The 12582-nt window shown below is 57.7% G+C and overlaps 1 protein-coding gene across 1 annotated transcript in view; it reads right to left on the bottom strand.

Moving 5' to 3' along the window:
• The window catches only part of TRAPPC9 (trafficking protein particle complex subunit 9), a 468592-nt gene that overhangs the window by 307799 nt on the left and 148211 nt on the right, over nucleotides 1-12582 (bottom strand). Inside the window, 1 exon segment of the mRNA XM_047783197.1 lies at nucleotides 7738-7862. Within this exon segment, the coding sequence (XP_047639153.1) occupies nucleotides 7738-7862 (125 nt within the window).

The following is a 12582-nucleotide window of genomic DNA, read 5'->3' as shown; positions in this document are numbered from 1 at the left end:
TTGGTATCCAGCTTGGAAAGGAAGAAGTAAAGTTTTTTATTCACTGGCAACCTCAGCATCTACTTGGAAAATTCCGTCAAACCTATAAAAAGCAACTAGTAATGCTATGTGAACTGGAGAGGCTGCAAGATAAAAGAGCCACATAAAACAAGTGCATTCTACGCAATGATCTGGAAATTGCTACTTTAAAAAGAGTACGGTTTACGGGACCATCAAAAATACAAAACACTTAGGGATAAATCTGACAAGGTAAGACCTTTATACTTTTCAGTTTCACTAGGAAACACTGCCGGCTGAGAAAAATTAAAGACGACCTGAATGAATGGAGAGATGTGCTGTGTTCATAGGTCAGACCTAGTGCTGCCAGAATGCCACTTCTCTCCAAACTGATCTATCAATACAATCCCGATCAAAATTCTAGCAGGGTTTTCTTTTTAAGAAATTGACAGATGGATTCTAAAATTCACATGGAAATGCAGAGAAACTTCTTGCAGCTCCTGGCTGTTATTCACTCTCTCTTGCCTCGTGGCTCTCCCACCTCCTTTGGCCAAGCTAACCCCTCAACACCTTCAAGCATCAGCTCAAACACCCCGTGGGAAGCCTCACCTTCATCTTTCCACCTAGTGCTCCCCACCATCCGAGACCTGTCCTCCTATAAGACACCCCCTCACACCTTCCCAGCACCTTCCATCCTTTCATCTTCTTCACCAGATGGTAAACCCCACGGAGCAGGGGCCCCTGGCACGACCAGTCACTGTAAGAGCTACAGGTAACATCCACCCCGTACACACCGAGCCTGGGCTGGAGACACCACACACGTGAACTCTTCTCCAGGACAGGCTGCCTGCTGAAGATGCCACTACCACAAATGCCGAGCAGGAACTTGGGCAGAGTGCCCGATTTGAAAAGCTGTGCTCCGTCTCCTGTGCTGTCACACAGAGGCGCGTGGTGGGGGACGGGGACAGGGGCACTGAAAACGAAGGACCAGCAGACTCTCCCTCTTGGTTTTACAGTTGGCACCTTAGAGGAACTCTGGAAGATTTGTGGAGAAGGAATGAATTCATTTAGATTCTTGCTGGATTGAGGATCAGCTGCTTAATTTTGAAGGTTCCTCCAAGTTTTTTCTCATGTGTGTTTATGGGTGGACATAGTAGCATTGTGTCATTCTGACAAAACAGGATGCAGGGTGAAGCCTGGAGGCGAGGACGAGCCAGGCACGTCCACACAACAGAACACAGGTGCCCCGTGGTGTGTCTGGGACAGGCAGGCAGGGCCCGGGCTGGGGGCAGGGGTGGGGGTGACCCTGCCTGCTCTGTAACCAGGGGACACCTTCACGACACCCTTCGACTTGCCTGTCCAGACAACCCCCAGTTCTGCCCCTCCTCCCAGCCTGTGTACTGCTTTCATTAAACACGTGCCCTCGCATTATTTCAATGGATCTCCACCAACAACTGGGGGAGAAAGGATTTTTCTCCTCAATTTGCAGGTGAAGAAACTGGGCTCGGGTGTTTTAAGTGAGTTCTCGTCAGGACCTGGATGGAAAGTGTAGGCATCAGAGCAGCAGAGAGACTGCAGGAAGTACAGGTGCGGGATCACCCACATCCACGGGTCAAAACCTTGCTCCCCCAAAGAGCAACCAGCACGGCTCTGGTTCCCACGGGAGGTGCCCAGGAACGAAGCCGCTATCCTGATGGCCAAGGCCAGCCGTTAGGTCTTTTCCCTGCTGCCCCTGAAGACAAGATGTTGCTGATGAGGGTGCGTCTAGGCCAGCACGGTCCCCGGGGCCACGGGTGCATGGAGCCCAAGGGCAGGCCTGGCAGCTGGCCTCCTGGAGAAGGTTGGGTTTTTGTTCCAAACTGCCTCTCAGCAGGCAACCAGCGGGTGTGATGTGTGCCCGGAGCACGGCTGTGATGGGGGTAACTGCAGTGTATGTAGCAGCTGGAGTGCACACGTGACAGCCCAGGTAGTGGCCTCCGCTGGGCATGGTCCTGTGTGGCAGGTGCTCTGCCTCTCCGAGTGCTGTAGGCTCTAGGCCCGGGCAGACAGGACCCCACATGGCCTGTGCCTTCCTACCATCCAGCCCTGGAGGCTGTACACTGGAAGTCTCCGTGGGGCGAAGCTCTGGGTAGCCTGGAAGGGAACACAGCACAGCCAACAGGCAAGAGGCTTCCCATCGGTCTGTCCGTCCATGCCCATGTCTGCAGCTGGGGCCCGGGACAGACAGTCCCCGGGCTTCAGCCCCTCCCCGCCAGGCTCTCAGAGAAGCCCTTGCCATGTTCCAGTCATACTGCCCCCTTTCATGCAAACGCAGAAGGCAGGGCCCAGCAGCTGGCCGACAGAGGACCCAGGTCGGCGGCCCAGCACTCTCCTAAGCCGGGCCTGCTCCCTGGCACCACCAGCCGGGCTCATTAACCCCGTCTCACGTCTCTCCCCAGAGACAGGGGTCAGGCCCCTGGCCATTACTCTCCCCTGATAGATCAGCTTCGTTTCTCCTCCCTGCCGCTCCTATTACCTAAGCCTCCCGACAACCCTATAAAGGATGCAGGATTGCTCCGTTTTACAGACAGAGAAACTGAGAGTCTGAAAGGCTGTCCTGCAGGGTCTGCTTGCAGGAGTACTGTTTCTAGCGTGCATCCATCTGCTTCACACAATCGGTTTCCAACCCTGGACATCTGTCAGGACACGGGAACGCTGGTCCTAAACATGGACAGACGTGGTGTGGGCTGAACGGGGAAGGAGTCTTTCCGGGAAATCTGAAGACACGCTATCCTTTCCCACTTCCTGAAGGGCTTCCTAAGAAGCCGCTTCCACTGCATCCCTTGTTTCCATGACAACGCCATTCCTCAGTGATGATTTCACAGCTTCAGCACGTTTCCAATTAAATACACTCCTGCTTTGGGGAGAAGGACGGTGTGACCAGCAGCGGTGGCAGGAGGTCCCCACTCAACGGCACCAAAGCCAGCAAGGCTGCTCTCCACCCCCTTCAGCATCAATCCTCGAGTTCGGCTGAACCACAAAGACTCCCCACATCCACCAACAGACCTCACACCCACCGTGCAGCTCCCTGGCATCACAAAGGCTCCCACCCCTCCCGGCCTCTGACGGAGCAGCGCCATCACCTGGCCACCCGAGTGGGCTCTGATCTCCTTGGCCTGAGCCCACGGATAAAGGCGGACGGCTCACAGCCTCCGTCTACACCTGCTCACCCGGGCAGCTACCGCCTCCACTTCAGTTTCCTGCTTATCTCAGAGGATACTTGCAAAAAGGGTGCAAACTTAGGAAGGCAAAGCACCTGCACGGCGCCTGGCCTGCAGGGCACACTCCCTGGTCCGGTGTTAGCTCCTCCCTTTCCAGTTTTCTTGATGGGGAACTAGTGGAGGGCCCCCAGGATGCCCGAGGAGAGTGGCAGGTCTCTCTCAGTGTGGCTGACAGGCAGGGGGAGACCCTGGGCCAGAACAGGGGGCTCTGGGCTCTGTCCACAGCACGGCTGGGGAGGGTGGAGGAAAGCGTCACAGACTGACGGATGAGGAGGGGCTGGAGCAGGTGTTTCAGACGGTGACACAGCACCCCTCACAGGAGGAGGCCACCTACTGAGAAAGCTGTCCTGAGAATTTAAAAGGACAAGGGATGTTCCAGGGCCTGACACAAAAGATGTACCCAGGAAAAGGAAACCACACTTAAGGAATTACATGGAAATACATTTACGAAGAGTCACCTACCTTTATATACATTTATAATCATTCAAACAGAAAAACAGGGACTTCGGCCTTGAATACCCAACTGAAGAAAATAAAATGGATGCCGCCATCACCCAACCAAGCCTGAACGACGACGACCTGGAATTTGAAATTTCACCCAGGACTTGAGAAAAAGAGAAATTCCCGTTATCTAGTGCCATGTCTGAAATGTGACAGACACCCCCCCAAAGAAACCACATTAGCTGCGAGGAAGGGGGAACCGAGGGCTTGTGGGTACCCTGACCCCACCCCCAGCCTGACTGCAGCCCTCGGGCTCCGGGACACGTGGCAAGGACACACCCCAGGGCCTTTGCACGTGCTGTTCCGTCTGGGGAGTGCCCCCTCCCCGCCTGGCTGCTCCTCCAGTCCTCGCTCTTCCTTCAGTGTTCCGGTCAGAGCCAGGCCCTGTGCCACTGCCTCAGCCTCCCTGGACAGAGACGCTTGGCTCGGGGCGTCACCTCTGGTCTAAGTCTTTTCCAGTTTTGTTTACTTCTATCCTTCCTACCAGCCCCTGAGGGCTGTCTAATGAAGTCAAGGGCAGTCCAATTGATCCCCGTATCCCCATCCTCCGGCCTATACTCAGCACACAGGGCTTAGGGAACCAACTCTGAGCGGCTGCTCCAGCTCAGCACGTGGCAGCGGCTCACGTACACGGCAGCACCCCTCCACCTTGGAGGGCACCTGAGTTCAACGCTGTGCCTACCCCAGGACCGGAGCACGATACACCTGGCTGCTTTTTGTTTTGTTTTGTTTAGGGCCACACCCATGGCATATGGAAGCTACCAGGCTAGGGGTCAAATCAGAGCTAGAGCTGCCGGCCTACACCACAGCCACAGCAACATGGGATCCAAGCCGCGTCTGTGACCTACACCACAGGCACAGCAACACCAGATCCTTAATCCACTGAGCAGGACCGAGGATCAAACCCATGTCCTCATGGATACTAGTCGGGCTTGTCACTGCTGAGCCACCGTGGGAACACCACTCCTGGCTTTAATTACACACACAGCAAAGTGGTGGACCGTGGGTGGCTCAGCGGGGCCCCAGTGCCACCTGGATGAAGACCTCGGCACCGCTAGGTCAGGGCCCCCCCCCCAGGAAATGCTTCCACCAACCAGCTGAAGGGGGTTCAAGGCCAGAGAGCACAGGGCACGAAAGAAGAAGGTCCAACCACGGTGTCTGGCCCACCGAGCAACACAAAACAGGTGAGGGAAGAGGGGACGGACGGGCCCAGCGGACTCCGTCTGAGGGCCTGAGGAGCTGGAACCCCTGAGAAGCCTGGCGGCGCAGGCGACGGTGAGGGGTGACAGGGAGCAGCCCGTGGCTGGATAGTGAACTGCGGCACATCCGGAGTCTGAGAAGGGGCTTCTCCGTGGAGGACGTGCCGAGGCAGGGGGGCAGCCTCGGATGGGACTGGGGCGTCACAGCGGCAGAGGAGGAAGGCCAGGCAAGGCCCCTTCCCGTGGAAACTTCCACACCCGCATTGCTGGATTTTTAGCACCATGTGAATGAATCCGGGGCCCTACCGTTGTGCCAGGACAACCGTAAGTCTAAGTGCCTTAATCCGCAGTTTCCAAGTGCGCCTTTCCGGGCCAATCCCCACCAGGGGGGGAGAAAAACACTCGGACAATCAAGCAAGCTCTGGCATTCGGAGCGACGGAGAACGTTTGAGGGTTCAAGGTCACCGCATGCGGACGACCTGCTCACAGACCGAGAAGAAGCTGCAAGAGCAACTATGGAAGCTTCCACAAACCTCCCTCCGCCCACCAGCATCCAGGAAATCAACACTTGGGACATCAACAGGCTCAAAGCAACACCTCTGCACAGACGCGTCCCCACACGCTCAGCTTTGAGAGGCCAAGCAGGCAGTGGCTGGAGCTGAAGGGGCTTCAGGGAGAAGCTTGGCTGAACCTCTGCTCCCAAAGCAGCAATAACTCTGGCCCAAGCTCTCAAGAGCAACCGTTTAAAGGCTCTTCGAGTTGGCCAAAGGCTAACTGAGGACAACGGACTGAATCTTGGTCAGAACAGGAGACGGGGGCCTCTTTGCCAGGTGACGGTCTCGTAGCTCCTCCCACCGGCACAGCACGCAGGCTCTACCTGGGCAGGTGGGCGGCTTGAAGACAGCCCCGCGAGAAGAGTGACTTTATCTGGAGTAGAAGGTGGAAAACCCAGCCCGGGGGTGTGTCAGCAATGACAGCGAAATCTCTGGAGCAAACCCCCCGGGGAGGCTGACACAGCCGCTGGCCTCAAGTCACAGAGCTGGTCAGAATACATCACAAAATCGCAGACCGGCCAGAAACAGAACAGGGCCATCTGGTCAACCCAAGGGCCAGCAAGTACTTGGTAAGATCCGGTTTCTCCCTGAGGGCCCAGCAGGCTGCATAGGCTCAGAAACCGGGGCGGCCTGAGAGCTGTGGCCATGGCTCAACGTGAGAGGCCCGGGAGGCCTGAACCCTGAAAGCCCTCCCCGAAAGCGTTTCTCGCCCATCTGTCCAGCTCTGCCACCATCACGGTCTTACCACCAGAGCAGCCCTCATCTCTGTTCCACTGGCCACAAGCCAGGCAGCAGCGGCAGGACGGCAGTGCAGGGAGGCCCGGTATGATATAAACCCCATCAAGTCCCCACCCGGAGGCCACTGCTGTCTCCAAGGTCCTCACAGCCACGCAGCGGCGCTCCTCGGCCCTAAGAGGATGCAGGGAAAAGAACCGCACCACGGCCACCACGCAGGTGGGCAGGCCACACACCTGGCTGCAGGGGCAAACGACGGTGCTGAGGAGAAACCGAAGGCAAGGGACAGCCGGGGGACCCCAGGAGGAAGTCACTTTCCCAGCTGCTCCACCATCGTTTTCTGCCCACAGTCCCCCCAACAGCATCCAATACTCCGTCGTCCCAGGCTCGAGCAGGCTCTACGCCTTCTCTCCCTCCCGTGGGCATCTCCTTCCCACGTCCCATCCCCGTGGCCAACACCGGAGCCCGGACACACAGCGTGAGCTTCTGCGTCCGGGTCCCCGTGACTGAGACACCACACCCTACCAGCCACCTTCCCCCCCACTGTGGGGCCCCAAGCGAAGACTATTCCCTAAAACCTGGCTCCTCGGTGCACCCCACCCCCGATGGAACCTCCCTCAACCGGGGTCTCTGGCTCCCCTCCTGCCGCACAGCACCCAGGTCCCTCTGGCCTTCATCCTGTTTTCATCAAGAGCAGCCCCAAGGCTCAGAATCTGTTGTCCCACCGATTCAGCCAGCCTGGCCAAGCTCTCCTGGTGGGGCCAAGAGTCACTGCCCCCTTCAACGTCAAGACTGGAAGCAGTGCCCAAAAGGCTGGGCCTGCACACACACCTGCTGGCAAGGTCACTTGGGTGACTCTGCTGCCTGCACCCTGGTCACAGCTGCTGGCCTTTGGTCCCCTCACTCTGCTCTCTCCCTGGTGGGCTCCACTCAGGCTGTGGACACCTCAACAGCTTGGAGCTCAGCCCAGACTGGCCCTGTGCTCCCTGGAGGCTCTGCTCACACTCAAGTCCCAAGGCATCTTTGCACCAGCACTCACTCGTTCCTTGAATATTCAAAGGTCCTTGGTGCTTATAAACCAGCCAGTGGAAGGAGTTGCCTAAAGATTTTAAGAAAGCTCATGGGGTAGATAGCTGAACTAAACGTAATTATGCAATGGATAAATTTTTCAAATGGATAAGAAAAAAGCAGCAGAGTCTCAGTAACTCCTGGGCTCAACCCATGAATACTTGATGTTTCAGGAAATGAGAGGCGGCGGCACGGACACGCAGGCACTCAAGCTTCACCGCAACTGCTCCCGAGCCTTAAACCCGACACAGGAGGAAGAGTACTGGGAACCAGCTCTCCGCAAACACAAGGCAGTTACAAGCACACGCGTGCTCTTCTGAGAAACACGCAAAACTTTGCCTTCAGCAAAGCCCGGCGGAGATCAGGACCGCGAAGCCCCTTAGCGGGCTGCCCCCTCACCCGGGGGGGTGGGGGGTGACTCACCTTCACGTGGCCGGGGTCCCCAGGCCGGCTGCCCTCAGCTGGGTTCGCAGGCTTGCTGTCCGCCCGAGGCCTCACGACCTGGCGCGAGGGGCTGCACAGCGGGAAGCCGCTCACGCTGATGCCATCTGCAAGACAGGAGGAGGGGTGACAGGTCCACGGGATCTTAAGGCGGATGTCCCTCGAAAACCAGTGTCCCTGGAGTAGCTCCGTCGGTCCTCACTGTCCTGCTGGGGCCAGTTCCAGCTGCCAGCGGCTCTCCGCGGCCGGAGCACTCACCCCCGCCACCCAGAAGACGAGGATGGGCCGCCTCTGAGCGGGGCCAGGTGTGCAGAGGGCGGCCACAGAGCCTCGTCGCCCGCCGCACCGGCCCCTGGTTTTGTGCTCGGACTGCGTGCACCAAGGCGTCTTTACCTTGGCCTCTGTATGAGAGGCCCACTCGGCCTCTGTTCACGGGGGTGGCTTCACCGAACCGCTGGAACTTGGTCCAAAAGCCACCTCCCCTCCTGATCTACTCTGTCACAGGACCGGGTGCTCGTGCCACCTGCTCTTTTCTTACCTGTGCCGTTAACCATCAGCCTAACCCAGGACTCCTTAAACCTTTTCTTTTTCCCACACCCCCCCATCCAATCCACAGGAAACTTGTTAGCGCTCAGGGTCTCTCCTGCAACGGCTTTCACGGCCGCCACCCTGGTCTGTGTCGCCATCCCCCCCTCCAGGACAAACGATGTGGTCTCCTGGCTGCCCGCACGCTGCTCTGGCTCATTTACCAGCCTCTCCCGCCCCCGCCCCAGCAGTCGGCCCATGGAAATACACATCAGATCAGGACACCCCGTGTCACTCGAGGGCCCCTTGCGTGACACAAGGGCTGCATTAGCCTTTGAAGAAAAATGCACCAACTCGCATTTTCAGACCGTACGAACTGCTGATGAGATGCAGCTGAGTGTCTTCTGCGCCCCAAAGAAAGTGACTGGATGATGAACTGGAGCCCCTTCTAAATCAGGTGGCGGTGGCCGCCAGTCGTGAAGAAGCGTGGGTCGGGGGCCTCGCCGTGAAAAGTTAATTCTTCAATGACTTTCATGAAGCCGAGAAAAAGCAAACCCCAAACACAATTCCAGACAGTGGCTCCCCGAGGACCCCCCCCCCCAGAACGTCAGCAGAACAGCAGACAACGGCATCGAGACCCAGCCACAGGGAAACCAGGGGGGCCACTGAGTCAGCCACAGGCAAGCAGCTGCGACCAAAGTGCCGAGAGGCCGGGAGGCTCACACTGAACAGGGACCAGGGGCCCTTCGGAGGCCGACTCCCAACAGCAGCAGGCAGGAGACTGGGACCCCCCAGCCCGAGAAGCGGAGGCCGCGGACAAAGCAGTTTCTAGAGCTCACCAAGGCACAGGAGAACTATGGGCCCACGAGCCGGCAGGACACATGCACAGGGACACGTGCCTGCCGTGACCCTCCCTGGGCTGCCTGCAGCCTCCAGGGACCAGCCGAGGGGCCGAGAGCCTGAGCAGAGCCGTTCACGTGCCCAGGGCCAGGTGGGAAAAGAATGACAGTCGGCATTCCCGTGGAGAAGGTGGTTAGCTCCAGAAGCTTCCGGGGGACCCGAGGGACACCACCCGGAGTAAGGGAGGCTGGAAACGGAGCAGCCTCGCAGGGCCCAGAGCCCAACTTTGAGTCGGGTCGGTACCCGCACTTGGGTGACGCTCCCGCCAAGCACAGTCGCCATCACCCGCTTCTCCGCCCTGTGTCTTCTCACCTCTGCGCACCCCTGACCCCCATCTCTGCATTCCCCAAGCCCCAGTTCTTCCCCAGGCCTCCCCAGCCGCCCCAGCTGGAAGCATGCCTCCCTCCAAGGTCCAGCACCCCGTCTACACCGGGACCCGTGCCCACTAGAGCAGCCCTGTATCAAGAAGACAGGCTGCAAGGCAGGGCCGTGGTGGGGACTCGGCCAGGCGGTGGCATGTGAAGCATTTGTCACAAAGCCTGCTACCTGGCAAACCCTCAACAAAACCAGCCGTTACTGTCATCACCACAGTAGCCTGTAAACACTAGATTCCTTCCACGACTCTCACCTCCATCAAGACAGAGCTCCCGCCGGTTTCACAATTCCAGCCCCCACAGTAGCTGGTGCAGGCTCTCGCAACTCATAAACCCACAGTAAACATTAAGTAAGTGAACGAATCACAGTCGTTTATACCCCACGTCGATGACTATTTCAGCATCCCAAAGTCACGTCCAGTCGTCACCTCAATTCATGCTTAACTGAAACCTCATCGTGGGTCTCCGCGCAGAGACCCCAAGCACTTAGGTCTGAGCGAGCTGCCTCTCTCCCTCTTCCCATTCTCCCGGCGCCGCGGACATAACCTAGGAAACCTCCCCGCTACAGGCAGTGCCTGCTGTGAAGGGAACGGGTGCTGTGAACGCAGACTCCACACAAACTCACACTCTTCAGCATCCTCCTCTCGAACCAAGGCCGGAGTGGGGCCCGAAGGTGAGCCCCCAGGCCAGCCCCCGCGCCCCCACATGCAGCCTGGGGTGCGCTGTCCTTCCCTCCTCCCCAGGGAACGTCTCCATCCTCAGCAGACTACACGAGGGCTGCCTGCTCCCGCAAGACTGAGATTCATCTTGGCCCCAGAAATACCCGTCCTAAATCCTCACTGACGACAATGCTGATTCCGCATTTCCGCAGGGGCCCAGAAGCCCTGGGCTGGAGCGGGTCCATCTGCCAGCCCCCCCTCCACTTCAGGTGGTGCTGGAAAGATGAGGGGAGGCCCTCGTCCCGCCGTGGTGACAGGTGGAAACGGCCCATCCCCAGTGGTTGATCCAGAAGACAGACGTGAGACACCAGGAAGCTCAGCAGAGTCGTGCTGGGGTTTGAGCTACGCAGAGCAGGTGGGGTGGACCTTCCTCCAAGGCTTCGGTTCTAAGGACACAGGTCTGGAGCCTTCTTGCACCCATCCTTCCCACCCACTGAGAGACTGAATAAGTCACACACCCTGAGCCCTCGGTTTTCTTGACTCAAAAAAGGGAACTGACGCAAGACGATGAGTGGAAAGTATAAATCTGCAGTCTCGGAGCTGAAGCGATCTAGCGTGTGGGCCCTCGGAAGAAAAGGCTAAATAAAAATTACATCTGAAGTTTGCCTCCTTTTCTAACGAAGGCCTTAAAACCCTCGAGGAATCCTCAGAAACCTGGGATCTCCAAGCTCGGGGGGGAAAAAAAACTAAACTAAAAAAGCTACTCTCCAGCTTCTTTATAAAGAATTCTGCCCTCTAATCCCATCAAGAATGGGAAAGACAAGAAACAGATAAATTTTAAACGGGGTAGGAGGCAGAAGTCAGGCTTTGGAAGGGGGCAGAGGAGCCCTTCGTCCCCGGGAGGACAGGCTGGCGAGGTGGCAGCGGCGCTGAGAGCCTGGGCGGGGGGCGGGGGTTGGCAGAGGCCCTGTGCGAGGAAGGAGCCGCTCCCCAGCCCGGCGGGCGGAGGGAGGAAACGCGGTCCAACCATCTCGGCCCATTTTCCTGCCAACACAGGCTACCACAAATAGAAGAGAGAACAGACTGGGATGACAATTCATAGGAAGATGGGACCAAAAAAGTTACAAACATGAAGGCAGCCCCGTAGGAAGAAGGCAGAGTCGAGCGGGTTTCAGGACAGGGGGTGTTTAAGAATGGGACCAGCCTGGGACATCGTCACGCATCAAAGGGAGCGTTCAGAGCGAATTCCGTAGTTACCGTTTATAGCACTCCATCTTTCTATAAAGAGCGTCTCTGTGGGCAACTCAGAAATACCACTTTACATGCTAAAGGAGGCCTCCTCTCTCCAGCTCGGCTGCGTCACAACCTTGGGGACAACTGGGAGAAATGACAGCTGAAAGCGCGATCTGTGTGGCGGGAAGAAAAAGCAGTCACAGCAAAAATCCCGCACCCAGCAGGGCGGGCAGCGGTGTGTGCTGTGTGCGTGGCACAGCACGGGGCACGGAGGGGCGCCACCTAACTGTTGCCGCTGCGGCGAGGGGGCCACAGGCTGATCAGTTCTGTAGATGAGGAGGCGAGATCCCAAGATGGAAAGTAACTTGGCAGTCATCCGAGGGGAGCCAGACCTCAAAGCCAGGACTGTGGGGCTGGCGACAACCCCGCGAACCAGGGACAAAAGCCAAGCGTCGGCCCCAAGGGGAGCCCGCACGCAACCTCCCCAGCCAGGCTGCTGTGCAACGCACCACCCCACTGAGCCTGCCCAAGGCCCTGATGACGGCTCAGCACCCCCTCCGGGGGGGCGACTCAAGAAACGTGGCGTTTTTGTGCACTTTCAAAAGGACTAAGGCAGAGGGCTGGTGGCACATTCTTCTCTCTGGTGACAGGTCTGTGAAGCACGCTGCACTGGAGCCAGGTACATTTACACACGCAAAGGCGAGAACAGTCTGGTGGGAGTTTGTCAGGGATGCTGCTCCAGGTAGAATGTATTTTGGAAACGCTTTTTCAATGATTCATAAAATCCACGGGCGCCAACGAAGCCCATCTGGTTATCATAAAATATCCTCAAGAATATCAAAGCGGTAGAAGCATTTGGCTCAGAAATTAGGCAACACTCATCCCCAAGTCCATAGGGAAAGCCATGTGCTCATTCATCCAGAAGCTCTGGGCTATGCCTGGGAAGGAGACACTCACGTGGCCACAGTGGCCTTCAGAGGCCATTCAAACAGAAACAGCCCTCATCCCCGCAGGCAGCCCTGCTTCTGCACTGGCCCCTCCGCCAGGCGGGCGCTGTGTGCACAGCGAGGGACCACACTTCCCGTTCTCTGCCCTCGCCGACCCAGGCTCTCCAGGCACTGGCTGGTTGCGAACTT

Source organism: Phacochoerus africanus, chromosome 6, assembly GCF_016906955.1.
Source record: "Phacochoerus africanus isolate WHEZ1 chromosome 6, ROS_Pafr_v1, whole genome shotgun sequence".
Lineage (NCBI taxonomy): Eukaryota > Metazoa > Chordata > Mammalia > Artiodactyla > Suidae > Phacochoerus > Phacochoerus africanus.
The sequence above is the reverse complement of the archived record's forward strand: the minus strand, read 5'-3'. Positions and strand labels throughout refer to the sequence as shown.